The sequence below is a fragment of the Pantherophis guttatus genome, chromosome 4, assembly GCF_059756535.1.
Source record: "Pantherophis guttatus breed Tessera chromosome 4, ASM5975653v1, whole genome shotgun sequence".
NCBI classification, from domain to species: domain Eukaryota; kingdom Metazoa; phylum Chordata; class Lepidosauria; order Squamata; family Colubridae; genus Pantherophis; species Pantherophis guttatus.
Window position 1 is genome coordinate 1,115,136 of NC_142066.1, and position 27,729 is coordinate 1,142,864.

Here is a 27,729-nt window from a genome sequence, read left to right on the forward strand (position 1 = left end):
TAGTTCCATCACATTAGATCACACAAGGCAAGAGGTTAGAAAGCCCTCACAGCCGCCCCTCCCCACACCGATCCACAGGCTCGAGGGATCCCCCCACCCTGTAATCTCCCTCCCACCCACCCACCCTTCATTTATTGCCTGCGAAGAAAGGAATAAGTGACTTCAGGCTCCTGAGAGACGGACAGAGAGGGGACAAGTCGGAGGTGGCGGGAAGGCAGGTGAAATAAAACCTTAAGGAGAGACCCCCCCCTCCTCTCTCCCCACGCGCCCCCCCCCCCAATTCACACCGCGAGATGGCAAAGCGAGCGATTCCCCGCAGCCCAGCGCCGGGACGAGAGTGCTGCCACTCGGTGGCCAAAATAAGGTACTGCACTTCTCCCGCGGTCTCGCTTCAAGGACGGGGATGCGGCCGGAGAGAGGTGGTCGCGAGCGGTGGGGAGGGGGAGAGGGGGCGGCCACAGTCTCTCCAGCAGGCGAAAGAAAAAAAAAAAGGAGCCTCCGGTCCTCAGTTTGGCTTTTTCTGGCTGTCAGAAGGGATCCAAATTCCTTCCCTTCTCATTTTGATTCCCCCCCCCCAAAAAAGTCAACCCTTTGGATTGATTCCGAGGTCCTTTGATTGGCACGTAGTCAAAATTTGCAAGAAAGCAGGATTATCTTCGGTGGAAGAAGAAGAAGGGGAAAAAAAATCCACCCATTTCCTCCTTCCCCCCCCCCTTGTTTTTAAGCTGCACTGTTAGAACAGCAGGGGGGAGAAATTGGGGGGGGGGAGGAAGAGGAAGGTGACCTCACGTCCCGGTGATGGAGGGTCCCCGGCTCCCTGAGCTGATGGAAAAAGAAACCCCCCCTCCCCTCTGCTTTTCTGCTGCTGTCAAATCCGGTCTCCTCCCTGAGGTCAGCTGTGAAACAGTAGATAATTTGGCAATGGTTGGAGAGAGAGAGAGAGAAGAGGACAAGGTCACCAGCCAGGGGCTGAGCAGAGTACAGATTAAAAACAAAAACCAAGGAAGAAATAAAAAGAACCCTTCAAGAAACAGAAGATTTCCTCTGTCGTGGGCAGAAAGTGTTGCTTTGCCCTGGCGTTTAAAAAAAAAATAGAGAATATATATATATATATATTTCCTTTTCTCTGTTCTATGCTTCTGGAGATGCTTTTCGGAAGTTGCGCTCGCGGCCTGAGGGAGGGAAGCACCATAAGCCCCTGGGTCTCGTTTTGCGTGGAAGACTAGGATCGTCTCTGGTTGCCATAGGAAGAAGGATGCCCCTGTGCCAGGCGCCGGGAATCCCAGCAGCTGGAGAAAGAGCAGTGGGTCTGTCAGAGTTGTGGGACGGAGGTGTCAGCCCCTTTGCAGGGCCAGGGGGTCTCTCCCAGAGAGCTGGGCCCCGTCTTGGCCCCATAGCTTGGGACAGGAGATTCTGGTGGTGGGTTCGTCCTTCTGCGCCTGGGGACGGGCAGCGTCTCTCTTCGCCCCAGAAGGGGAAAACACCCCCCCTCCCTCTGTCAGCAGATCTCCTGAGCTGATCCTTTGCAAGTCAGGAATGCCAGGGGGGCTGATCGGGTGGGGGAGCCACCCTGAGAACGGAGTGGAAGAGGCGTCTGAAGGTGTGTTTCGGAGGGGCTGGCAAGGGGAGGAGCTGGAGGAGGAGAGGCAGCCCCCACCCCATCCTCAGGACTACGTGGCGGCCGCTTCCTTCCGGGGGGGCCCATCGCCCTCCTCGCCTTTCTTGGCCAGGGCCTGCTCGAAGAGGTTGTGCAGGGAAGGCTCCCGATACAAAGCCACTGCGGAGAGATAAGAGAAAGAAGGGGAGGGAGGGAGGGCATAAGGAAGGAAGGAGAAAGGAAGGAAGGAAGAAGGAGGAAGGAAAGAAAAAGGAAAGGAAGGAACGAAGGATGGATGGAAAGAGGCAGAGAGGGAGGGGATAAGGAAGGAAGGAGAAAGGAAGGAAGGAAGAGGAAGGAAGGAAAGGAAGGAAAGGAAGGAAAGGATGGATGGATGGATGGATGGAAAGAGGCAGGGAGGGAGGGGATAAGGAAGGAAAGAAAGAAAGAAAGAAGAAAGAAAGAAAGAAAGAAAGAAAGAAAGAGGAAGGAAGGAAAGAAAGGAAAGGAAAGGAAAGGAAAGGAAGGAAAGGATGGATGGATGGATGGATGGAAAGAGGCAGGGAGGGAGGGGATAAGGAAGGAAAGAAAGAAAGAAAGAAGAAAGAAAGAAAGAAAGAAAGAAAGAAAGAGGAAGGAAGGAAAGAAAGGAAAGGAAAGGAAAGGAAAGGAAAGGAAGGAAGGATGCATGGATGGATGGAAAGAGGCAGGGAGGGAGGAGATAAGGAAGGAGAAAGAAAGAAAGAAGGAGAAAGAAAGAAAACAAAAGAAAGAAGGAAGGAAGGAGAAAGAAAAAAAAAGAAAGGGGAAGGAAGGAAAGAAAGAAAGGGAAGGAAGGAAGGATGGATGGAAAGAGGCAGGGAGGGAGGGGATAAGGAAGGAAAGAAAGAAAGAAAGAAAGAAAACGAAAGAAAGAAAGAAGGAAGGAAGGAGAAAGGAAGGAAGAGGAAGGAAGGATGGATGGAAAGAGGCAGGGAGGGAAGGGATAAGGAAGGAGAAAGAAAGAAAGAAAGAAAGAAAGAGGAAGGAAGGAAGGAAGGAAGGAAGGAAGGAAGGAAGGAAGGAAGGAAGGAAGGAAGTTAAACTGTAATTCCATCCAACAAGTAGCAGCTGTTGAAGACAAACTGACTTCCTTTCATTTCTCCAACTTCAGGCCGTCTCCGGAGCCCTCCCTGCCCCACCAACCCCTCTCCCCCCCCCAGCAACCCGCTCGAGGGCTCGGGAGGATTTTCCCAGCCACCCAAGGCCCCTCGCCTACCTTCCAGCAGTTTGGGCAGGAAGTGGGCTGAGGCCTTGGTCTTCTTGACTCGGTTTCCCTTCATCACTTGCCCTTCTCGGTTGATGCCCAGGTACCAGGAGCGTCCCGATTCCCGTTGCCGGTAGAGGGTGGAGGAGTAGGTGACGTAGTAATTCTCAAAGACGCATTCCTTGAAACGGCACTCGGCGGTGAAGTGAGCCTGGGGGCGGGGAGGGGGGGAGGAAGGTTATGCCCTGCAGGAAGAGAAAGACCGCCCCCCCTTGACCCCCTCCCCTTAATAAAGTGCCCATCTGCCCCACTGCCCACCAATCGGGAGAAGGGATCAAAGGGAGAATTAGTCTGGACTTATTAAGTTGGGGATGGCGAACGATGGCCCTTTTACGACTTGTGGACTTCAACTCCCAGAATTCCCGAGGCTCAGGAATTCTGGGAGTTGAAGCCCACAAGTTGTAAAAGAGGCCACCGTTCCCCACCCCTGTGATAAGAAAACAGGGGAGAATAATAAGGCCGGACTCCCTTTGAATGACTTTTTTAGCCTGGATTTTCCTAGCTGAATCTGCCAGTCGGGGAAGATTCCTGTATTACAGGCAGAAAACAATAAAGTAGCTACCTTTGAACTCTACATTTGTAGATCTGGTTGTTTGGGCGGGAATGAGGGCGGGAAAAGAAAGACCAATGGCAGAATATGGGGTTCAAACCCTTCTTTTGGGGGGGGTGTCCCTCTGAAACCCCTTTAACTGGCTTGCCAATTTTTTATAAAAAATCTTCTTGATTTACAGATAGTCCTCGACTTACAAACATTCGTTTAGCGACCATTCAAAGTTACAATGGCATGGGAAAAAGCGACTTCTAAACGTCGTTTCACACTTACGAGCGTTGCAGCATTCACATGATCGAAATTCAGGTGCTTGGCAACCGATTCAAATTTATGACGGTCGCAAGAGTCCCGGAGGGTCACGCGATCCCCTTTTTTTTGCAACCTTCCAACCAGCAAAGTCCACGGGGAAATCCAGAGTCGCTTAACAACCGTGTGAGAAATCAGCTGTCGTGATTCCCTTAACAACGGCGGAGAGAAAGGTCGTACAACGGGGACAAAATTCCACTTAACAAATGCCTCGTTTAGCAACGTAAATTGGGGATTCCATTATGGTCGTAATTCGAGGACCACCCGTATTAAATTTATACGCAGCTTGTCTCACTAACAGGCCTCCCCCAGTTTTGGTTCGAGGCCGACCCCGAAAAACATCTGTAAAATAATCCCATCCTGTGTTTTTTTTAAAGGTTGGGAATTTTTCAAATCTTAAAAGTCTCTTCGTTTCCATAACGGTCGAAGGGATTGGGAGGCGGATTTTATTTTTTATTTTATTTTTTACAAAAGGATTAAACATGGCAAAGCCATGTTCCTACTCTGCTAATCCCTTTGTAAATGCCTCCATTTCGCTCGTCTTAAAACAAGATTTTCCGTAGCCATCTCCTCTCGCCCGGATTTAGGCCAAATGGGTGGGGTGTCATAGCAGAGACCGGCCACCAGGTGGCGATGCTCGTCTCTGCCTTAACCCAGCATTCCTCAAAGAATTCACCCGATAATCCAGCTGGATTTATTTTTTATTTTTATTTTATTTTTATTATTTTTTGGCCTTCCCAGAATGGAGGGATGGAAGGAAGCCAAAGAGTCATAACATTAATCAGAGCAAAATGTCCCAGCAAAAAACATCATTTTTCCCCTCCCCCCCTTTCTCTGCTGCTTTTGGGGAGGGGGAGGGGAAAATGTTCCCCCCACCCCCAGCCAAATTTCACCCAAACTCTTTTAATTGTCATTAAACGATCTTGGATACGTGTCTTTGAAGAAGAGAAGGAGGGATGAAAAAACACGGAGGGGCATAAGAAGGACAAGACAGAGAAGGAGTCCTCGGTTTACGTCCGTAAATGAGCCCAGAGTTTCCACTCGTCTCCTCCCTGGAGCCGTGGGTTGGACTACAAGACCTCTGAGGTGCCTTCCAGCATTAGGTTTCGATGGATAGGTAGTCCTCAGCTTATGACCCCAATTGCACCCAAAAATGTCCGTGGCTAAGCAAGGCAACAGCTAAGTGAGCTCTGCCCTATTTTACGGCCTTCCTTGCCACGGTCGTTAAGCGAATCACTGCAATTCTTCAATGAGGAACACGGTTGTTAAGGGGGAACCTGCCTTCCTCCTTGACTTCGCTTGCCAGAAAAATCGCCAAAAGGGATCACATGACAGACACACACACCCCTGGGACACCGCGACCGTCGTAAATATGAACCGGTGGCCAAGCGTCTGAATTTTGATCAATGACTATGCTGCAAACGGTCGTAAGTCTGAAACACGGTGGTAAGCCGCTTTTGTTCAGCGCCGTTGCAACTTCGGTCACTAAAAAAGGGTCGTTGGTCCAGGACTTCCTGTAGAGGCGTATAAAATTCACCCACCATCTTGTAGAACTCTGATGGGGAGGGGGTTATTAGGAAGTGCTTGGCTCCCACCCACCCCCAATTTGTGGGGGGGGGGTTTCCTTCATTTGAACCTGTTGGGTATTGCTTGGAAACGGGCAGGTTAAGGGGGCTTCTCCCTTGCAACGCAGAGGAGCCTTTGAGTCTCATTATTGGGGTGGGGGGCCCACTGGAAATGAAGGGTCTTTGGAGCTAGGAAGGGGTGCCACAAAAAGGAATAAACAGGGGTACTCTGTGTGTGTGTGTGTGTGTGTGTGTGACCCAATTCCTATGCCCAAATTTACTTTTCAAATCATTCCAGAGCAGTGTTTGTCAACCTGGGCCACATGAAGATGAGTGGACTTCAACTCCCAGAATTCCCCAGCCAGCTGTGCTGGCTGGGGAATTCTGGGAGTTGAAATCCACCCATCTCCAAGTGGCCCAGATTGACAAACACTGCTCTAGCCTAGAGTGTTATGGTGACCTTGGCAAACAGAAGAGTCACAGACTAAAAAAAACACAGTTAGATAAACGGTTGCTGAGCCCAGACAAAGAAAAAGGGAGTGAGAACAACAGCTTAAAAGAAACCCTCCCAAGTTTCCTGGACTTTATAGGAGGGGGGGGTGCGGGTGGGAAGAGATAGGTACTTTCCGACTTCGGAAGTTTCTTTTAGCGGAACTTTGCCCATAAAGTAGAATTAATTCAACCAGGGCCTGCTTCGGATCCGGAGTACCTCCCAAAGCGGACACGGGGTCCCCAAATCACCCCACACATGAACTGCTTTGGGGAATAAAGAGGGGGGGGACCCAGATATGATCAGAAACTTGGCTATGGGAGAGAGGGTGGCAGGGGACAGGTTGAGGGTAGGTGGGAGCAGAAGGGGCAGGGGGAAAAGCCTGGATACCAGACAGGTGTGTTCTTTTCATGGCCATTTTTGCACGAGAGAACTGAGCGGGTCTGGCACGCTGGACAGGGGGATCCCCCTCCTCCCATGGGGCTTCCTTAACAAAGGGCACTTACTAAAAACCCCCACCTCAAAATGCAAAAACCGTCTGGTTCGCTTCCCTACTGCAAATGCTGGAAATCATTCGTCCACCAGGAGTCCACAAAACCCCCCCCGACCGCTGCCCCATATCGGGCCACGGTCTGTTCGAAACCGTGGAAGCGGTGAGCCCCTCTCCCGGCCACGGATTCACAAAGCCGAAAAGGTTGGGGACCCCTACTCTAGGCAGCTATGAGTGGCACCTGGTCCTCCCCAGCTGTGCCGGTGGGAAGGGTTGAAATTGGGGGGGGCAGCGGATGTGGAAGAGAGGAGGGGGCTTGGGGGGGGCAGGTGAGGAAAAAGACCGTCGACCGTTATACGGGAGGTCTCCAAACTTGAGAACTTTTAAGACCTCTGGACAATTCCCAGAATTCCTCAGCGAATTTTTTTTCTCCCCATTTTGCTGAATTCAAGATATATTACATCGGTTTCCACGTTCCCACCGTCTATTAAGAAAGTTACCCTATCCCCAAAAAGACCAAAAAAAAAGGGATAAAGGTAATGTAGCCCCATTTGTTCTTGTCCTATCCATGCTGAATATTCTGCGAAACTCTGGGGAATTCTGGGAGTTGAAGTCCACGGGTCTTAAAGGGGCCCACGTTTTTGTAGACTCCAGTTATAGGGGATGAAGAAGGCGGGAGATCAGGGAAGGAAGGTGGGGCAAAAGAGAAAACCGGCCTGTTTTGAGGATAACGAAGCCCATGTTGCACATTCCCCCCCCAAGTGACCCCCGCGGGGTCGGGGTACTCACGGAGCTGTAGAGGTAGCCCTCGGCGTTCATGGCGACATACTGTCCAGACGTCGTACTCTGAATGGCCACGACTCGGAGCCCCACCGGAATCAGGTTGAAGAAGGCTGTGGGGCAGGGAGAGAAGGAGGGGAGGGGGCTTCAGAAATGATGCAGACAATAAAGAACCCCAGGAGCAAATGGGGAGGGGGGGTTGGCTCCCAGGGTCTAGAGGAGACCAGCCCATTGGCTACGGTATCCGGGGTCGGCAACTGGCAGTCCAGGTGAGATTGATGCCCCAGTGGGCGAAATTCGAACCCATAACTGGGTGCGAGTTAATTTAATTTTATTTGGACGACCCCCCCCACATCTCATCAAGTGACTCAGGGTGGGGGGTGGGGGTGGGGGAACAAAATTTCAAAGGTAAGAATTCAAATACGGGCGGTCCTCGACTTAACGACCGCCACCGAGCCCAATCTTTCCGTTGCTAACCAAGACAGTTGTTTGGCCTCAATTTTTCAGCCACTGTTGCTGCACGTCGTTCAGGGGGCATCCCGGTCGTTAAGCGAACCGGGGCTTTCCCCGTGGACTGGGCTCGTCGGAAGGTTGTAAAAAGGGGATCGGGTGAGCCCCTCCCCCCCTGGGGGATGCTACGACTGTCGTCCATCCGAATCGGTTACCAAGCGTCTGAATTTTGATCCTGCGACGGCGGGGATGCCGCCGACGGTCGTAAGGCTGAGAAACGATCCCCGGTTCCTTTTTTTTCCCCAGTGCCATCATAACTTCGAACGGTTGTAAGTCGAGGACTGCCTGTCATTGTAATTTTCAGCCCTTCATTCCAGTTGCGGTCAAAAAAGTCAAAATGTCAGCCGGAACGGCAGGGAGGCATCGTTTTATGGGGCATCTGGGGCTGCCATCTTGACTTTTTTGACCTCCCTGGAGACGGGGAGGTGGGGGGCAGGTGAGGCGACCCATGGTGGGGGTTGGGGCGGAGGCGAGGAGGAAGAATTGGGCATCTCCCAGGTGTGCTCTATGGCCCTGATTCCCGGGGGAGAACCGCTTGTGGGTCGCCAGGCAGCTGCAAAACGGGGACAGGACCAGCTTGTCGGTGGGTCGGGATGGGCCACGTGCCCGGACAGACACCAGCCTGCCAGATGGGACCGCCAGAGATCATCCATCACGTCCTCTTTCCTCCAGAACTGGGGTGAGGGTGAGGGGAGGCAAGAAGAGACCCCCAAAACCTGCAGACTAGGAATGTGGGGGGGGGGGACTTCGGAGTAGAGCTCCTTCCGCTGAGCAGAGCGGGCTGTGGGAGCCGAACACCAAAGCTAGAAGGGACCTTAGAGGTCTTCTAGTCCAACCCCGACCCGCTGCCTTTCTGCCGCTTCCATTGAAGGAGGGGGGGGGCAGAGTTCTGGGGCAGCAGCCGAAGGGGCTCAGAGGAAAGGGGCGGGGGGGGGGAGAGAGAGACCCTCTTACTGAACCCGCTGCCGTCTTCCCGCGTGCCCTCGATGCTGCCGTCCGGATGCGCCTGCAGGTAGTAGCCGTGCCGGCAGAAGAGTTTGGTGATGATGCCCTTCAGCTGCGGGTCTGCGGGGGGGGGGATAATTGGGGGGGGGGCGAGAGAAGAGAAAGGGGGGCGGGGGGTTACTGGGGGGATGAACGAAAGCCTGGAGCTCCTGCGAGGCACCCGAGACCCTTTCCCCCAACCGGGCGCCCTCCGAGGCTTCAGGAGCAGCCGCCCCTCCCGGATCACCTGGCTAGCCGAGAGGACAGGGAGGCTGGGCATGATGGGGATTGTGGTGCCGACACATCTGGAAACGGTGGTGGTAAAAGCAGGAAGAGGGGCTTTCCACGTTGCTCCCACAGGGATGCAGGAAGAGGGCAGGTGGGCAGCTGAGCCTCTTCCAACTTCACCCCCCCCCCGCCCTCCCTCCCCCCCCCCAAAACGTGAGTGTAGTTGGCACCTGCAGACTTCTTGCCCTCAAGTGGGGGCAGTGGGGCACCAGATCTCCCTCATGGACAAGGGGAAGGGGAGGGAAGGAAGGAAGGAAGGAAGGAAGAAAAAAGAGAGGGAAGGAGGGAGAGAGGGATGGAGGGAGGGAGGGAGGGAGGAAGAAAAAAGAGGGGGAAGGAGGGAGAGAGGGAGGAAGGAGAAGGGAGGGAGGGAGGAAGGAAGGAAGGAGAAAGATGCCAGGAAAGAGGGGAAAAAGTGATGAAAATGAAAAAGAAGGAAGGAAGATAAGAAAGGAAGGAAGGAAGGAAAGGAGGCAGGGAGGAAGGAAAGAAGATAGCAAAGAGGAAGGAAGAATGAAAGGAGGGGGAAGGAAGGAAAAGAGGAAAGAAAGAGGAAGGAAAGAAGGAAGAAAAAAGAGAGGGAAGGAGGGAGAGAGGGAGGAAGGAGAAGGGAGGGAGGGAGGAAGGAAGGAAGGAGAAAGATGGCAGGAAAGAGGGGAAAAAGTGATGAAAATGAAAAAGAAGGAAGATAAGAAAGGAAGGAAGAAAGGAAAGGAGGCAGGGAGGAAGGAAAGAAGATAGAAAAGAGGAAGGAAGAATGAAAGGAGGGGGAAGGAAGGAAAAGGAAGGAAAAGAGGAAAGAAAGAAAGAAAGAAAGAAAGAAAGAAAGAAAGAAAGGGAAATAGAAAAGAGGAAGGAAGGAAGGAGGGAAAGAAAGGAGGCAGGGCAGAGGGTGGCAGGAAGGCCTGAGTAGCCCTATTAATATAATGCCCGCCCTGCCTCCTGCTTGCCCAGGGGAAGCCCGGTGCCCGCCCTGCCTCAGCCATTCCTGCCCACCCAGCAGGGATTTTCCCACCCTGCCCTTCTGTGCCAAGGCAGCTGAACTGCAGCCCTTCGGATCTCTCCGGGCCCCCTTCTTCTCTCCTGCGCTCCCCGCTTTTGCTCCCACCGCCTCCTCCGATGCCCCACCACCCCTGGATGATGGATGGCCCCCCTCTCTCCGGAAGCAGCTGAGGCAGCAAGGAGCACCAGCGGGGGTGGGGGGTGGGGGTGGGGTGTCTAATCTATCCTGCCCAGGGACGGGGGAGGCATCTCCGCTCACTCGCTCCTCCTGGGGCTTGGAGACTGGCCCGTCCCAAGGGAAGCCACGGCCACCCCTGCCCCGGCCTTTGGGCTCCTGCTTCACAGGTGACGGTTAAGGGTGAGCGGAACAGGGGACTGTGAGGCACAAACGCCCTGCCAACCTTTGGCCTTGGGCCTGTTAAGAGGGAAAGACCCACAACCATACCCAGGACAGGAAGGAAGGAAGGAAGGAAGGAAGGAGAAAGAAGGAGAGAAGAGGAAGGAAGGAAGGGAGGAGGAAGGAAGGAAGGAGAGAAGAGAGAGGGAGGGATGGATGGAAGGAAGGAAGGGAAAGAGGAAGAAAGGAGAGAAGGAAGGAGGGAGGGAAGGAAAGAAGGGAGGAAGGGAGGAGAAGAGGAAGGGAGGAAGAAGGAAGTAAGGGAGAGAGGGAAAAAAGGAAATCAGAGGAAGGAAGGAAGGAAAGGAGGAAGGAAGGAGAGAAGAGAGAGGGAGGGAGGGATGGAAGGAAGGAAGGGAAAGAGGAAAGAAGGCGAGAAAGAAGGAGGAAAGGAGGGAATGAAAGAAGGAAGGGAGGGAGGAGAAGAGGAAGGGAGAGAGGGAAAGAAGGAAAGCAGAGGAAGGAAGAAAGGAAAGGAGGAAGGAAGGAAGGAGAGAAGAGGGAGGGAGGGATGGAAGGAAGAGAAAGGAAGGAAGGAGGGAGGGTGGGAAGGAAGGAAGGAGAAAGAAGGAGAGAAGAGGAAGGAAGGAGGGAAGGAAGGAAAGAAGGAGGAAGCATTGTGTCCTTCCATTCTCAGATGTGAATTATTTCTCCCACTGGTATGAAAAGCCCAATTATGACTTTTATCAGTGAATTCCTTCCTACAAGAGTCAGCTTTCAATGCTTTTCTCCCCCAACGCCTCCCCCCAAAAAACCCCACCGTCAATTCCCAACCTCCATTTTTCTCAACCAGGTGCAACTTTAAGCCGGGCGGACTTCAACTCCCAGAATTGCCCAGGCAGCACCCAGCTGCTGGGAGTTGTAGTTCACCCATCTTCACGCCAGCCTATAGAACGAGGGACTCTCCAACCTTGGCAACTTTAAGCCTGGTAGACTTCAACTCCCAGAATTCCCCAGCCAGCGGCTGGGGAATTCTGGGAGTTGAAGTCCTCCAGGCTTAAAGTTGCCAAGGTTGGAGAGTCCCTCGTTCTAAAGGGACCCTCATTCCTGCTGCTCCTTCTCCCAAGCACCCCCCAAAAAAGTGGCATTGCCACACCAGGCAAGGGGCATTTCTACCCAGGGCACCACCAGGTTCGGACACGGTGCAAACCGGGCTCTCAAAATTAAACCCAAACTGACCCCCCCACACACACTATTTTTCACTGACCCGTCTCCCAGGGGTGATCTGGGGGTCCCAATGCGAAATCAGCGGCGTGGAAGGAAGGAGGGAGGGGAAAAAAAATATTTAGATTTTTCTCTCCGTAGCAGCCAAGAAAACCCTTTGAAGGACATCTCTCTCTGAAAAGATGCCTTTTCTTGGCACTCTCTTCCTTTCTCCCTCCTTCTCCCACAGCCTCCTCCGTTCCTCCTTTTGACAGGTCTTGGAAGCCAAACTAGGACGGTGACAAAAGCTTCATTTTATTTTTATTTATTTATTTATTTTTTAAAAAAAAATCGCCTTCTGGCCCTGGCATCTGGAGGAGGATGCCCGGACTGAAGGTTTTTGGGCAAATTACCCTAAGTTAAGAAAAATTGCTCCCTTTAACGAGAGATTTTTCAATCAGCTAATGTGGAGTGGAGGAGGAGGAAGGGGGAAATTCTTCCATTTTATGCCTTGTAACCAAAGACAGAGAACTCAAAAGACCCTTCCTGGATATATGGGAGGGTTTTTGGGAGGTGGGGATGGGTGGGAGTCTTGCTGATTTAGAAGCTCAAGAGAAAACAAAACTCAGTTGGATGGGAGGCCACCAGGAGATTTAGAAGCTAAAGGAAAGCAAAACTCAGTTGGATGGGAGGCCACCAGGAGATTTAGAAGCTAAAGGAAAACAAAACTCAGTTGGATGGGAGGCCACCAGGAGATTTAGAAGCTAAAGGAAAACAAAACTCAGTTGGATGGGAGGCCACCAGGAGATTTAGAAGCTAAAGGAAAACAAAACTCAGTTGGATGGGAGGCCACCAGGAGATTTAGAAGCTAAAGGAAAACAAAACTCAGTTGGATGGGAGGCCACCAGGAGATTTACCGAGTTGTATCCTGCCTCTCATCGGGGCGTATATGCAACCCATCTTCCTCCTCCTCTTTTCCTCATAACAACAACAACCCTGTGAGGTGGGCTGGGCTGAGAGAGGGACTAGCCCAAAGTCACCCAATTGGCTTTCATGCCTAAGGCAGGACTAGAACTCGCCGTCTCCGGGTAATTCGGTCTAAACTCCCAAAAGCTGTTTTTCATGCCTAACGCAGGACTAGAACTTCCGGTCGCCTAGCAATTGGCCCAACGTCACCTAACTGCTTTCGTGCCTAAGGTGGGACTAGAACTCCCGGTCTCCTGGTGATTGGTCCAAAGTCACCCAGCTGGCTTTCATGCCTAAGGCAAACTAGAACTCACCGTCTCCTGTTTTCTAACCCAGCGCATTAACCCCTAGAGACCCACCTGGATACCCGAAGTGGAGGCCAGCTGCCCAACCATTCCAGCAGAAAGTTGCTTATGGATCACGCTAGCAGCCCTCCGAGGTAGGCCAGTCAGGAAGCACAGAAATACCGGATTGGAAGCGAACCATGTAAACGTGCTGGGAAATCTTCCTTTCCACTTCATGCCCATAAATGTTGGGTCGTTTTAAGTATCTTCCTGCATCCTTCTTCCCATCCTAGACTTAATTTGGATTAGGCTGATCCTAAAGCATCATTTCTTTACATAGAGCCCAGAATCTGAACCCAGGACCCATCCCTGTGCATCAGGCCCTCGGGAGTAAGCCGAGTAAGTCCCTGTGAGTTTTAAGGAATTTGGGCTCCAGCCCTTAATAATTTCCTGGTCCTGTCTTAGTCACACATATGCCCATTTCACAGAAGGGGAACACTGAGGCCCAACCAACCGGAAAGGGAGAGGAAGCTAAGAAGAAAGGGGTGGCACCTGAAAAGGGGTATCTTTTGCACAGGGGTCTTGTTGGTGCCAGTCTGATGCCACTGGGATGCCCCCTCCCCCCAGGTCCCCCAGATCATCGTTTGACCCTCTGCACATGTTCACTCCAGCAACTAAGAAGTTGATAGCACATAACTTCCCAGAATCGAATTTTCTTCTGAATTTTCTTATGGATTGTACAAGAATTTTAAAAATTTGAAATGCTACCTGTGTTTATCTTTATGAATAACTCAAGGTGGCCAACAGACCCCACACCCCCAATGCTCTTTTCCCCACAACAACAGTCCTTATTATTGCATAATGCATTGTAAGCCGCCCTGAGTCTCCGGAGAAGGGCGGCATATAAATCAAATTAAAAAATAAATAAAATAAAAATCCTGTGAGGTGGGTTGGGTTGAGAGAGGGAGGGAGGGAGGGACTGGCTCAAAGTCATCCAGCCAGTTATGATGCCTAAGGCGAGAATAGAACTCGCCGTCTCCTGGTGATTGGCCCAAAACCATCCACTTTGCTTTCATGCCTAAGGCAGAACTAGAATTCCCAGTCTCCTGGTGACTGGCCCCAAAATCACCCAGCCAGCTTTCATGGCTGTGGGAGGACTAGAACTCACCATCTCCTGGTGATTGGCCCAAAACATCACTCACCTGGCTTTCGTGCCTAAGGCAGAACTAGAATTCCCAGTCTCCTGGTGATTGTCCCAAAGTTACCCAGCCCACTGTCATGGCTCAGCAGGACTAGAATTCACCATTTCCTAGTGATTGGCCCCAAATCACCCAGCCGGCTTTCATGCCTAAGGCAGAACTAGAATTCCCAGTCTCCTGGTGACTGGCCCCAAATCACCCAGTCTGCTTTCACAACTAAGGCAGAAACTAGAACTCCCAGCCTCCTGATATCACCACTAGACCCAACCTTTCCCCCAAAAGGCTGTCCAGAGAGGTATTCCAAAATTTCCTCCTGGGTCATTTCACCCCAGCTGACTCTTCCACGGAGCTGGAAAAATAACCTCCCCACTCCACGTTGTTTTAAGCCCACCCACCCCCCACCCCCCACGGAGACGGGTCCCAACGGTGCCAATTTCCTTATCCTCTCTTAATTCCACCCTGCTTCAGGATGCGCCAGCCACACCGGTCTGCGCCATCCCGCAAGGACAGTGACATAACCGGTTCGTTCGCAAAACCCCTCCGTTAAAAGGGGGGGGCCGGGGCGGGGAGAGACACAGACCAAGTGTGCAAAACCGCAGAGGTAGGGAGGTGGGGGGCCTCCCTAATTGATCGTAAGGCGCAGCCCCCACTGCTCCCCCCCCCAGAAAGGAAAGGAACCTGCTGGCATGGGCTTGCAGGCTGCTTCTGTTTCTCTTCTTGGAGTGGGGGGCTTGAATCCGGGGTGGGTGGGTTTTGCAGGCTTCCCCTCCCCCGATCTGCAGCGTCCAAGGCCTGCTGGGGCTGTCCTTCTCCTTCTACTCCCACCCCCCAAGAAAGCCAGGGCATTCCCTTCTGGCTGAGCGTTGCAAACCTCCCTATCTCCCCCCCTCCCCCAGCATCTGGAAGGTCAGGTGGAGAGGGAAAAAAACCCCAGATTTCTCCTGTGTATTCCCTGACACCGTTCTCCATCGATTTCCCCCCCCCCCACTCCACCTTCCTGGGCTCAATTAAACCTGGATTGCAAACCGGCACTGGGGGAGGGGGGGGGGTTGCACTGCAGTAAATCCTCAGACACCGGCAGACCCACCGTGCACAGGGCCCACTCCACCCCCCTACTCCTCCCGATCCTGAAGGGATCCAGAGAGGATTCTGCACGTGCTTTTTTGGGGACTTTTTGGCTTTTGGATCCTGGCAAGGGATGACCTTCGGATTGGGGGGGGGAAAGAAAGCCTCCCTCTCCCAGACCCCTCCCCCAAAACCCGAGCCTCTGAATGCACCCCTTCCATCCCAGCCTCACAAGGCAGGGAGAGTTCAAGGTGAATTCTGCCTTTCTGACAGCCGGAGGGGCCTGGTGCAATGCCCCAGGCGTGCAAAAGAGCCCCTCCCAAATCCCCCCCCCCGCTGGATGGATGGATGGGGCCATGCCCCGAGGCCTTCCTGTGCCCCTCCCTTCCCACCCCCCCACCTCGCACACTCCCTGCCTTGCACAGCTGCAGTTGCAAGAGAGATCTCTCTTCTACAAGGTTACCCAGATGCCAAGGGAGGGAGGAGGGAGGAGGAGGGAGGGAGGGGGCTGCTGGGAAGAGGGAGGGCAGTAAAATATGGGCTTGAAGGAAGCCCCCACCCCACCCCCCACCCGCCTTGATAGATGGACAGAGGGAGGGAGGAAGACAGGAGGAGGCTGACCCAGAAGTTGGGAGCCTGCTCAGGTGTTGGTCCTCCCTAGGCACAGCAGGGGCGTGGGGGGGGAGGCAAAAGCCAAGAGGACTGGTCAGTGGGGCAGGGATCTCAGGCCTCCCCCCACCACCCCCTTGAGCAGTGGGGGAGGGGAGCCCCTAAGCTGCAAGACTGAAGGATGAGGGCCCATTGAGGACACTGTGCGCTGGGGGCACAGAAAGGTTTGTCCCGAAAAAAATCTAGGAGAAGGGGGCTGGGGGATGCAGGCTTGAAGGGCCCAGCAGGACCAGGGGTGTGGGGAGAAGGACAGGACATCATCTGGAATGGTTTTTTTTTGGGGGGGGGAAGCGGGAACTGCCCTGCTGTATAATTCAAACCTTGGAGAAGACAAAAAACGCGCCCATCAAGAGCGGAGCTGCAATGCAAAATGAAGGGCAGGGAAATCAGTGGGGAATTGCGGGAAGGGGGGGCGGGCGGGAGGAAGGAAGAAGGGGCACGGCCGAGCGAGGGGGGGCATCCTTTCTTTTACAACATTTTTATTCCCCCCCTCCCGGCATCAAACGCGCCCGTTATCCTTAAACGACTTGGCTGCGTTCCTGCCCAAAGCCACGCGAATTATTTTTATGGCTCGGATTGGAGTGCGGGGGGCACGCACCCATATTTGCGGAGCGGTGCCCGGCGTTGGGGAGGGGGGGGGGAAACCCGGGGCGTTAAGCCAGAGCAAGGCCGTTGGGGAGGGGAGGGAAAGCCGAAGGGGTGGGGTGGGGGGCGTTAAGCCAGAGCAAGCGAGGTGTCCCCAGCCTTTGAGTGAATCTGGAGGAAAAGGGGAGCCGCGTTTATCCTGGCAGCTGACTTGGAGGGCAGTGTCGTGGGGAGGGGGTGGTCGTGCCCCCCCCAAGTCCCACCTGAGTCACGGTGGGAGGGGAGGGCAGCGCTCGGCCCCCGGCCCAGCCTTCCACCTCCCAATCCATCCCATCACCAAACGACAAACGAAACGCGGCTGTTTTCCGAAAGGCGGCGGGGGAAGCTTCGCTTGGCCTCCGCGGACTCTCCGAGACCCATAAATAAATTCATTCCCGGCAATAAAAACGCCTCGTGGTGTTTTTTTTCTTTTCTTTTTTCTTTTCTCTCTCTCTCTCTCTCTCTCCTCCAGATCTCAAGTCGAAAGGTTCAATTGCCGCTCAGGCGGAAGGCGGGCCCCGCCGGCTCTCCAGGGAAGCCCCTCGGAGGTTCCCCGGCGGAGGGGGTCGCCCGGGATGACCCCCCCTCCTCTCCCCTCCCTCTCATCCTTCCCCCCCTCCCCAAATCTCCCCAAGCGGAGCATTTCTAGGAAGCTCTGCAAGGGATTAAACGAAAGGCGCTTCGCATTTTATGGGTTTTTGGGGAGGGGGGCTGCCCCGGTTGAGGTGGGGCCGGTTTGTGGGGCGGGTGGGGGGGAGGGAAAACAAGGCTAAGAAGAGACCCCGGGGGTTGGTAGGTGTGTGGGGAGCAATCCATGGGGAGGGGGCTGGGGGATAACGGCAAAGGAGAGAAGGAGGTTGGGAGGAAGGAAGGTGAAGATTCGGTGAAGCGCGCCGCACCGGCTCAAGGTGCCCTCGGTGCTGGGATGGAGGGGGGCGGCCTGGGCGGGACCCCGAGCCGGTAGGTCGAGGGTGGGGGCAGGAGCTAGGACTTCCCCAAAGGGTCCCCCTTAACCCCCCCTCCCCCCCGGGGAAGACGGGGCTTTTCCGGAGCTTCACGCCCTGCGCTTGGAGAGGCGGGTGGCACCTTCCCAAGCGCGTAATTGCGCCGCGCTTGGCACGCGGAGAAGGGGAGGGGGGGTCCGGCGGGGCCGCTGGCGTTTGCCCTCCCCCCTTTCCCTCCCCTCCCCCGGCACCTTGAACGGCTCCGGGGAGGGAGGGAGCGGGTGGGGGTGCCGGGGAAAGGGACAGGTAGGTGGATCCCAGGTGCCAAAGAGTGTGGGGAGGCATTTGCGGCCCCTTCCCTCGCTCTCTGCCACCGCCCGCTTCGGCTGTTCACAAATAGACTGCGCTGGGCTATGGGGGCTCCATTTCAGGCTCAGTCACTTCCTTCCTTCTCCTTCTCTTCTTCCTCCCCTCCTCCTCCTCCCTCTTCTCTCCCTCCTCTTCCTCTTCTTTTCCTTTCTCCCCTTCTCCTTCTCCTCCTTCTTCCTTTCCTCCTTCTCCTCTCCTCTTCTTCCCCTCCCCTCCTCCCTCCTTCTCCCCCTTCTCTCCTCCACCCCACCTTCTCTCCCTCCTCTTCCTCTTCTTTTCCTTTCTCCCCTTCTCCTTCTCCTTCTCCTTCCTTTCCTCCTTCTCCTCTCCTCTTCTTCCCCTCCCCTCCTCCAACCCACCTTCTCTCCCTCCTCTTCTTCTACTTTTCCTTTCCTCCTCCTCCTCCTCCTCTCTTCTTCCTCCCCTCCCCTCCTCCCTCCTTCTCCCCCTTCTCTCCTCCACCCCACCTTCTCTCCCCCTCCTTTCTGCCCCTCCTTCTTCTCTTTCCTTTCCTCCTTCTCCCCTCCCTGCCTCCTGCTTCCTCCTTCTCCCCCTCCCCCTTTTCTTCCTCCCCCCCCACTCCCTCATCTTCCTCCCTCTCCTTCTCCCCTCCTCCTCCAGTTTACCCAGCTTTCTCTGAAGCTGGTCAAGGCCTCCATTGCTGCCTCTTGCAGAAACCAAAGCCCCCTCCCCATCAACCCCCTCCCCCCAGCCCTCCCTTCTTACAGCGGGGGGGGGGGGAGGACGACCAATCAGGTGAGCTGCCCCAGAGCGCTATGGGTCTGCCAGAAGAGGTCAGGGGACAAGCAAGCGCCCAGACTCAGCACAGTCTCTGTATTGACCTGCCCCCCCCTTTTTTTAGAATCCAGAGTTGAAATGGGACCTAAGAGGTCATCCAGTCTAACCCTGCAGGATTTCCTAAACCCAATCCCGGCTTCTGATTGCCAGCAGCAATCAGGACCATCTCCAGGCCTGCTGACTAATTCTAGTGGTATTATGGGATGTAAGGGGTCCCTATGAATCAGACCCACTAGGAAAGAGGAGGGGGGCGGAACATAAGCCAGCTGCCATGGGGCGATTGAAGCCCCCCCAGTTTTTAATTTCTTCTGCTGGGGAGTCCACAGATTTAATACAGGTCATCCTCCACTTGCAACAGTTTGCTTAGTGACCGTTCCAAGTTACAACAGCACCGGAGATCAGGACTTAGGACCGTTTTCCACACTTACGACCGTTACAGCATTCCCGCAGTCAGGGGATCAAAATTCAGACACTTGGCAACTGACTCATATTTATGACGGACGCATTGCCCCCGGGGTCACGTGATTCTCTTTTGCGACCGTTATCGGACCTTTAAGCCCGATTCACTTAACAACCGGGTTCCTAACCTGACAACTGCAGCGGTTCACTTAAGAACCGGCGCAAGGAAGGTCGCAAAAAGGGACAAAACCCGTTTCACTTTGCTTAGTCACAGAAATGTGGGGCTACGCTCTGTCGTAAGTCGAGGACTACCTGTATTCCAGCAGATTTAAATTCTCCATGTTTCACTTAATTATGGCAGTGGTCACTATTTGGAAAAGTGTTTGTCAACCTGGAGCCCTTGAAGATGGGTGGACTTCAACTCCCAGAATTCCATCTTCAAGGGGCCGCAGGGGATGCTGGGAGTTGTAGTCCACCCATCTTCAGGGGGCTGCAGGGGATGCTGGGAGCTGAAGTCCACCCATCTTCAGGGGGCTGCAGGGGATGCTGGGAGCTGAAGTCCACCCATCTTCAGGGGGCTGCAGGGAATGCTGGGAGCTGAAGTCCACCCATCTTCAAGGGGCTGCAGGGGATGCTGGGAGTTGTAGTCCACCCATCTTCAAGGGGCCGCAGGGGATGCTGGGAGTTGGAGTCCACCCATCTTCAAGGGGCCGCAGGGAATGCTGGGAGCTGAAGTCCACCCATCTTCAAGGGGCTGCAGGGAATGCTGGGAGTTGTAGTCCACCCATCTTCAGGGGGCCGCAGGGGATGCTGGGAGCTGAAGTCCACCCATCTTCAAGGGGCTGCAGGGAATGCTGGGAGCTGAAGTCCACCCATCTTCAAGGGGCTGCAGGGAATGCTGGGAGTTGTAGTCCACCCATCTTCAGGGGGCCGCAGGGAATGCTGGGAGTTGTAGTCCACCCATCTTCAAGGGGCCGCAGGGAATGCTGGGAGTTGTAGTCCACCCATCTTCAGGGGGCTGCAGGGAATGCTGGGAGTTGTAGTCCACCCATCTTCAAGGGGCCGCAGGGAATGCTGGGAGCTGAAGTCCACCCATCTTCAAGGGGCCGCAGGGGATGCTGGGAATTGAAGTCCACCCATCTTCGAGGGGCCGCAGGGGATGCTGGGAGCTGAAGTCCACCCATCTTCAAGGGGCCGCAGGGGATGCTGGGAATTGAAGTCCACCCATCTTCAAGGGGCCGCAGGGGATGCTGGGAGTTGGAGTCCACCCATCTGGAATGCCCTTCCGAAGGGTGGAATCAATTCGTATCGGTCTTGAAGGCTCCAGGATCGGAGCAGATGCCACCCAGCCTGGCACCTCCTGAGGGTCACCTCCGTGGAGGCACCTGGCCGGCTGCCGAAAAGGAGAGACAACTTGGAACAGGAGAGTCCTTGGCTCAATCCAGCAGGGCTCTCTTTACAGGCAGTCCTCCAGTTACGATCCAAACGTCAAACCCTAACCGGTGCGGTCGCTAAGCGAATCGAGCCCTATTTTACAAACCCCCGTGGTCCCAAAACAAATCATCTGGATTGGACTTGCAGGGAGGTCGCAAATTAGGGACCATATAACCCCAGGATGCTGCAACCGTCATAAATACACGCCTGTTGCCAAGCAGCCCTCAACACAAGCACTGCAACGGTCGTAAGTGCGAGGACCCGTCCTAGGTGACGTTTTTTTGAGCACCTGTTGTAACTTGGAACGAACGGCCGCAAAGTGAGGGGTTCCTGGATGATTTACGCGAAGCAACCTTACAATCTTGCCAACCCCACAAAGGGAAAAGCCACCTTTTGAGTTTGGGACACCTGGTTTTCCCAAAAGGCTGAAAATGGTTCAGTTCTATTTATGGATTTATTTGCCTTTATTGTTTTTTAAAATTATCGGAGGTGGCAAACGTACCAAACACGCCTTCCTCCTATTTTCCCAGAACAACAACCCTGTAGGGTGGGGGGGGGGTTGAGAGAGAGGAACTGACACAGTCACCCAGCCGGCTTTCCTGCCTAAGGTGGGACTAGAACTCCCAGTCTCCTGGTGATTGGTCCAAAGTCACCCAGTTGGCTTTCGTGCCTAAGGTGGGACTAGAACTCACGTCTCCTGGTGATTGGTCCAAAGTCACCCAGTTGGCTTTCGTGCCTAAGGTGGGACTAGAACTCCCAGTCTCCTGGTGATTGGTCCAAAGTCACCCAGTTGGCTTTCGTGCCTAAGGTGGGACTAGAACTCCCAGTCTCCTGGTGATTGGTCCAAAGTCACCCAGTTGGCTTTCGTGCCTAAGGTGGGACTAGAACTCCCAGTCTCCTGGTGATTGGTCCAAAGTCACCCAGTTGGCTTTCGTGCCTAAGGTGGGACTAGAACTCCCAGTCTCCTGGTGATTGGTCCAAAGTCACCCAGTTGGCTTTCGTGCCTAAGGTGGGACTAGAACTCACGTCTCCTGGTGATTGGCTCAAAGTCACCCAGTTGGCTTTCGTGCCTAAGGTGGGACTACAACTCCCAGGCTCCTGGTGATTGGCCCAAAGTTACCCAGTTGGCTTTCGTGCCTAAGGTGGGACTACAACTCCCAGTCTCCTGGTGATTGGTCCAAAGTTAGCCAGCTGGCTTTCATGCCTGTGGGACTACAACTCACTTCTCCTAGTGATTGGCCCAAAGTCACCCAGTTGGCTTTCGTGCCTAAGGTGGGACTAGAACTCCCAGGCTCCTGGTGATTGGCCCAAAGTTACCCAGCTGGCTTTCGTGCCTGTGGGACTAGAATTCACTTTTCCTAGTGATTAGGCCAAAGTCACCCTTCCGGCTTTCATGCCTAAGGTTGGACTAGAACTCCCAGACTCCTGGTGATTGGCCCAAAGTCACCCAGCTGGCTTTCCTGCCTAAGGCAGAACTAGAATTCACAGACTCCCAGTTCCCAGTCTGGTGCCTTCCTCGCTAGACTGAACTGGCTCTCTTCAACCATCTGACGCCCTGCCCCAAACCCTCCATTCCTGAAAAGTTTGGCTGCTTGCAATCGGTCCCATTCTGCCAGCCCCACACCCTGCCTCCTTTCCACCCCCTTGCACAGGCTGCGGGGATGGGGGGGGCTGGTGACATCCCAGCCTGGCACCGGCAGCTCGTTTCGGTCGCCTGGAACCCTCACGGATCACTGGCTGCGCCGTGGAGTGCCGAGCAGTCTCTGCCTGCCCCCCTCCGGCTCCCCTCCATGTGTCCTTGTTGAGAAAGGCGAGGAAGGCAGCTCACCTCTTTCCCGAAGTCCACCGTCCCCCCCCCTCGCTTGTTCCGCCGACAGAGCCAGGATTGCCACGGAGGGCTGGCACCGAGCGTTTGGCACTCCTTCTTCCCAAGGCCTGCCCTCCACGCACCGCTGGAGATGCCCCGCTTAGCACATCTGGGGCGGCCTGGCCGAGCAAGGAAATTCTCACCTGCCACGGCCACGTGAGGGGCCACGGAGACACTCTCTGTGCCACCGAGGAATGCCTTACGTCTAGGGGGCCAGTGTGGGCACTTCGGGGAGGGGGAGCTTGTCCTCCATTTGGGGTCTCGGGCGCTGGGCATGGAGCAAGCAGCAATTTTTCGAGCCGCAGCCCCTTCGTCCTTCAGGGTGGGATTTCACCCTGCCAGATGTGGCCCAGATTTGAATTCACCCTTGTTTCTCCCCCCCCCTGCTGTCCTTTCCCCTTCATACCCTAGTTTGATCCCGGTCTGTTCAGCATTGGGGGATTATCTGCTGACAGGCCGGCTAAATCCAGAGCGCCCTTCCTTACGTAATCCCTTTCCGATACTCACTCGGCTGAATTGGAAAAAAATCGTGAAAAGCATCGGAGGAGCTCGGGGTCCTTCCCGCGGCCCGATTTACTCGCAGGAAAACCCAAACGCTTTCTTTCTTCCCGCCAGGAACGGGGGCCCAATTTAAAGCCTCCCCCTGCCCCATTTTCCCTGATGCCCCATTTTCCCCCACATCCCAACCCACCCAGCATGGCAAGGATAGGCCGGAGAAAAGAGGGAGTTCGGGGCTGCTGTGAATTGGGGAGGGGGCGTACATTAGCAGCAGAGGCTGAATCCCACCCCTCAAACTTTCCCCTCCCCCCGTTTCCTCCCAAAGAGAAATAAATTTGACGGCAGCAGAGAAAAGCGAAGGAAAGCAAAGAGGTTTTTAAAAATGGGTTGCAGACGAAAGAAAGAGAGATAAATGGAGTCGGGCAACGGCTCAAAATGTTCCCCTATGATTCTTTCTAAGCTTCTTCCCCACCTCCTTCCCATTGAAGGTGCACGACCAGTGCGCCGGCAGTGATGTCATCGCGGGGTGATGATGCCCCTTGCCCTTTAACCCCCCACTCCCACCCTGTCCAGAGGGTCTTTAGGGGGGTCTCCTCTGTAGGTTTTCCTTGGGGAAGGGGCACCCCACTTCGATCCCTCTAAGAGTGTCCGCAGGAACTCAAGCTAATGCCCATCTCCAGGCTATCATCGCGGTGCCAAGCTGGTGCCCACCATGGCACAAATCAAAAGAACAATTGGTGATTTTTTTAACCTGCATTGGTGCTTGGGTTGGGGGTCTTCCAATGACCAAATGCTTTGCCATGGATCTGAAAGGCAGCATCTCAGGGATTGAAGGAAAGGGGACCACTCGGAGATCATCCCTGGGGGAAAATCTTGCCTGGGGTGGCGATGGAAGGAGGGTTGAACCCTCAGCGGGTGGGCCCTTCAAGGGAGACGTGGCCCAGGGTTATGCCCTGTGGGTGGGGGTGGGGTGCCCCCCACTCTACCTCACCGACTGTGAAACCGTGCCCCACCTCCCTTTCGTACGTACGATTAACACCCAAGGGCCTGGATTCTAAAATTTTGGGGGGGGGAAGGGTTCCCACTTCCTGTTTTGCTTTAGAGTACAGTTGGATTCAGTCGGCAGCTGGATCTTTCCACCTTTTCCAGACTAGCTCTGATGACGTTCCCTAGCTGGGTCATGAAACGTCTACAAGAAAACCACCAATCTCAAAGAGCACCAAAAACCCTACAGTCCTCCTCCTCCTCCTCTCCACAAACTCCCCTCCCTCCTAGCACTGATGATGTTCCCTAGTAGGGTCATGAAACGTCTGCAAGAAAATACACAGCTCAGAGACCACCCAGGAGCCCTCATTTCAACCCTGAGCTACAAATATTCTCCTTTATTGCTTCTTTCCAACCCAGCCTTCCAGATGTTCAAGAGACCTCCCCCCCCAATGCCTGATTCCCATCCAGAATCCCCCATTGACTGAGGACCGGCCAATGGGGCCACAACTGCCCACCCAGAGACCCCGGGCTCTTACCCATCCCTAAAGTTACTCCTGATTTGCCTCGAGCTCTTAAGAGGAAATACAACCTTGGGGTCCTAAGGGAAGACCACCCCCCCATCCTTCTCCCCCGCCCCAGCCCCATTGGCAAACAGGCCAGGGCCCCAGAGAAGAATGGGGGGGGGTCTCTCAGCTAACCAGCTTTCCTGGTGGTCTCTCCCCCTCCAGGAGAAGCAGATTGGGGTCATGGCAGTGCCTCCAAAAGCCCCCAAGCGAGAGGCAGAGGCCGCCTTCCCTTCAGAGACCTTTAAAATTAATAGCCGATCTAACTCGCTCTCTTCCAACACCTGAAAGCCCCCCCTTCTCCCCTCCCTTCTTCCTCCCCTGCCATCATTTAAGGCTTATTTATTTGGCCTTTTTCTGCTGAGCCATCTGGGTAGACCCTCAAACAGGCTCTCGGCCTGAAGGAGGAGGAGGAGGCCTCGAGGGAGACAGCAGGAGCTCAAGCCGGAAGGGAGAAAGGGAGGGAAGAAAAGAGGGATGGAGGAACGAAGGAAATAGGAAGGAGGGAAAGAGGGAGGGAGGCAGAGAAGGAGGAAGAAAGGAGGTAGAGAAAAGGGGCAGAAAAATAAGGAAACAGGAAAGAAGGAAACAGGAAGGAAGGAAGTAGAAAGGAAATGGGGAGGGAGGGAGGGGAGGGAGGAAGGAAGGAAGGAAGGAAGGAAGGGGATAGACACGAGCTAGGGAGGGAGGGATGGAGCAAATAGGAAGGAGGGAAAAAGGGAGGGAGAGAGAGAAGGAGGAAGAAAGGAGATAGAGAAAAGGGGCAGAAAAAGAAAGAAATAGGAAGGAAGAAAGGAAGTAGGAAAGGGAGGGAGGAAGGAAAGAAAGAAGAAGGAAAGAGAGAGAAAGGGAAGGATGGAAGAGGGAGGGAGGAAATAGGAAGGAAGAAAAAGGAAGGAAGTAGGAAGGAAATAGGAAGGGGGGAAGGAAAGAAAGAAGAAGGAAAGAGAGAGAAAAGGAAGGATAGAAGAGAGGGAGGGAGGAAATAGGAAGGAAGAAAAAAGGAAGGAAGGAAGTAGGAAAGAAATAGGAAGGGAGGAAGGAAAGAAAGAAGAAGGAAAGAGAGAGAAAATGAAGGATGGAAGAGAGGGAGGGAGGAAGGAAGGAATTAATTCTGAGAAAGGGCCCAACCGACTGGCCAGGCAACCTAGAGGCCATCCAAACGTTTTATCCTTTTCCTGAAATGAGTAAAGAGACCCCCCCTAACCGTGGCAGGAGGGGGCTTCTGGACTCTCCTGGTCTCCCACCAGCCTTTGCTCCAAACGGGGCCTTACCTGCTGCGCGCGTGCCATTTGCACCTTTCCGTGGGAGTGCAATCTCCCACAACAGGTGTGAACGCACACCCACTCACCCGTCTCCCCCACTCCCAGGGGCACATGTGCCCATCAACCCTCGAAAGAAGGACCGGTGGAAAATGCCAACCTCCGAGTCTCCCGGATGGCAGCATCAGAGCCCACCGAACGATGACACCAAAACGCAGGCCGTGCCCCGACTTACGACCACCATTTTTTGTGGCTCCGTGAAACATTTCTTCAACGAACTGGACCTTTTGCGCCACCGTTATTAAGTGAATCACATGGTCATTAAGTGAATCCACCTCCCCTATGGACTTTGCTCATCAGAAAGTCTCAAGAGGGGATCCTGTGACACCCCCACCCCCCCAGGGATGCTGCCACCGTCGTTATGTATGAGTCGGTTACTAAGTGTCCGAATTTCGATCATCTGACCACGGGGATGGCTGCAACGGATCTAAGTGTGAAAAAAACAGTCATCAGTCACGTTGTTCAGCGCCGTTGCAACTGCAAATGGTCACTAAATGCGAATGGTCACTAAATGAACGGTCATAAGTCAAGGACTACCTGGATCCAAATCCATGTTTTTTTCCCCCCACGGCAGTTTTGCAGAGAACAAGTGTCACCTCTCAACCACGTTCACCAGAAGGGGCTTTCCCCCCCACAAACTGGGAGTCGGCTGCAAAGCCTGAGGGGGACCCCCTCCCCATTTTAAATCATCCCGTACGAAGCGCCCCACTTCTGAATTTTTGCCGAGTTTGTCGAGACTCGAATCTCAGACCGACCCCCCAATATTTCGGTTGGCTTTTCCACACACAACTCTCTTTGCAAAAAAGTCACTCAGCCAACAGGGGGCACTGCGGACCCCTCCTCCATAAGAAAACTTTGTACTGCGCCCAGTTTTGGCACCCAGTTTGCGACGTACCGGATCCCCGTCGCATAACAAGGCGTCCTTAAAGACCCTCGTCCACCACAATCCGCAACCGCACCCCAGCTTTTTACGCACCCCTCCACACGCAAGCAACGGTGCCCCAACTCCACCACCCCTCCTCTTAGTTACTCCTTTTACACCAACTCGATCGAGCGCCCCCTGCAGGTGACCCTTGGAAGCGCCAATGGGGGAAACAGCCCAGCTTTCTCTCCACCGTGGACAGCGCCTCCTGCTGGTGCCTTGCTGGGAAAAGCAGAATCCACCTTGAACCATCAAAAGGATGGAGCCCATCCTGACCACATCCTCACAATCCCCGGGGGAATAAAGGGGTGCCCTCATCCAAAGCAGAGCCTGGCACCCCCGGGGCCATCAACCCAGTTGGGACCCCTCCCTTTTGCCCCTTCAGAGAAGGGGGCATCCGCCCGCCCTCCCCTCCCCTCCCCTCCCCTCCCAAGTCCACTTACCTGGGGGCTTCTCCAGCCGGCCTTTTCTACCCCCGCACAGCCGGACTTTGGAGATTAGGATTAAAAGCTGTTTCTGGCATAAGGATTTGGTCCCTCGCGGGCAGACCTTCCGCTGGGTGGAGATGGGGCGGCTGGCCACCGGATCGCGGATCTCCCGTTTCTGCCGGATCAAGGAGCTGGCTAACGCGGCCATGCCTGCCCCATCCGGAGGGGCTGGGGGGCGGCGGAGAGGGAGCGGGGCTGGGGGACGCTGGCAACCTCGCGGGTCAAGGAAAGGGTGACCCTCCTCCTCCTTTCCTCCTCTTCCTCTTCCTCCTCCTCCTCTTCCTCGCCTCTCTCAGCTACCGAGCTCCAGGAAAGTCGGGGGGCCGGAGAGGAGGTGGGGTCCCCATCAGCCTGTCGGGGGGGCAGCACGAAGGATCACCCCCTTTTTTTTCCTTTTCCGCGCGCCTGCGGGAAAGTCGGGCAGACGAGCGCAGGTGCCCCCGAAGCCGGGTTTAGAGGGGCGCCTGGGGGCCGTTGCTCCCCGTTTCCTTCCTCCTTCCTCCCGCGATCCGGCCCAGCTCCCCGAGCCGCCCAAACCGGCTGCCGCCTCTCGGTTTAAACCCGGCGGAGGAGCAGCAGCAGCAGAAGAAGGCGCCTCGCCTGCCCTCCATCCATGCGGCGTCCGCTGCGCTGCGCAGGGTAGGAGGCCAAGCCGGAGACCCTGGCGTGTCCTTCAGAGGGGCTGAGCCGCGGGGAGGGGGGGGCGGGGGGGTGTAGGGGTGGGGTGGGGGAGGCAGGCGAGCGAGCGAGCGAAGGAGAGGCGCGGTGGGCAGGGAGGGACCCTCGCCAAACTGGGTGTGCCAGGAGGCGCGGGTGGGCAGCTCCGGCTGGGTTGCCAGCCAGCGAGCCAAGGAGCAGCTGCGAGGGAGGGAGGGAGGGAGGGAAGGGAAGGGAAGGGAAGGGAAGGGGGGGCGAGGAAAGGA

The 27,729-nt window shown here is 54.8% G+C and overlaps 1 protein-coding gene across 1 annotated transcript; it reads right to left on the reverse strand.

Moving 5' to 3' along the window:
- Positions 1 to 273: 273 nt before the first annotated feature.
- On the reverse strand, positions 274 to 27,493 carry FGF11 (fibroblast growth factor 11). Its single transcript, XM_060684695.2, has 5 exons — positions 26,762 to 27,493; positions 8,549 to 8,659; positions 7,094 to 7,197; positions 2,856 to 3,054; positions 274 to 1,777 (listed from the first exon to the last, which is right to left on the reverse strand). Exons 1-5 carry the CDS (start codon positions 26,952 to 26,954, stop codon positions 1,671 to 1,673), a joined length of 714 nt encoding a protein of 237 aa, XP_060540678.1. The 5' UTR covers positions 26,955 to 27,493; the 3' UTR covers positions 274 to 1,670.
- Positions 27,494 to 27,729: the final 236 nt, after the last annotated feature.

Coding starts and splice junctions, on each gene's coding strand:
- FGF11 (XM_060684695.2), bottom strand. CDS start 26,954: ATGGCCGCGTTAGCCAGCTCCTTGATCCGGCAGAAACGGGAGATCCGC. Junction 3,055..7,093: donor AGGGCTACCTCTACAGCTCC/GTGAGTACCCCG, acceptor CCCCGCCCCCAG/GCTCACTTCACCGCCGAGTG. Junction 1,778..2,855: donor CCTGCCCAAACTGCTGGAAG/GTAGGCGAGGGG, acceptor ATCTCTCCGCAG/TGGCTTTGTATCGGGAGCCT.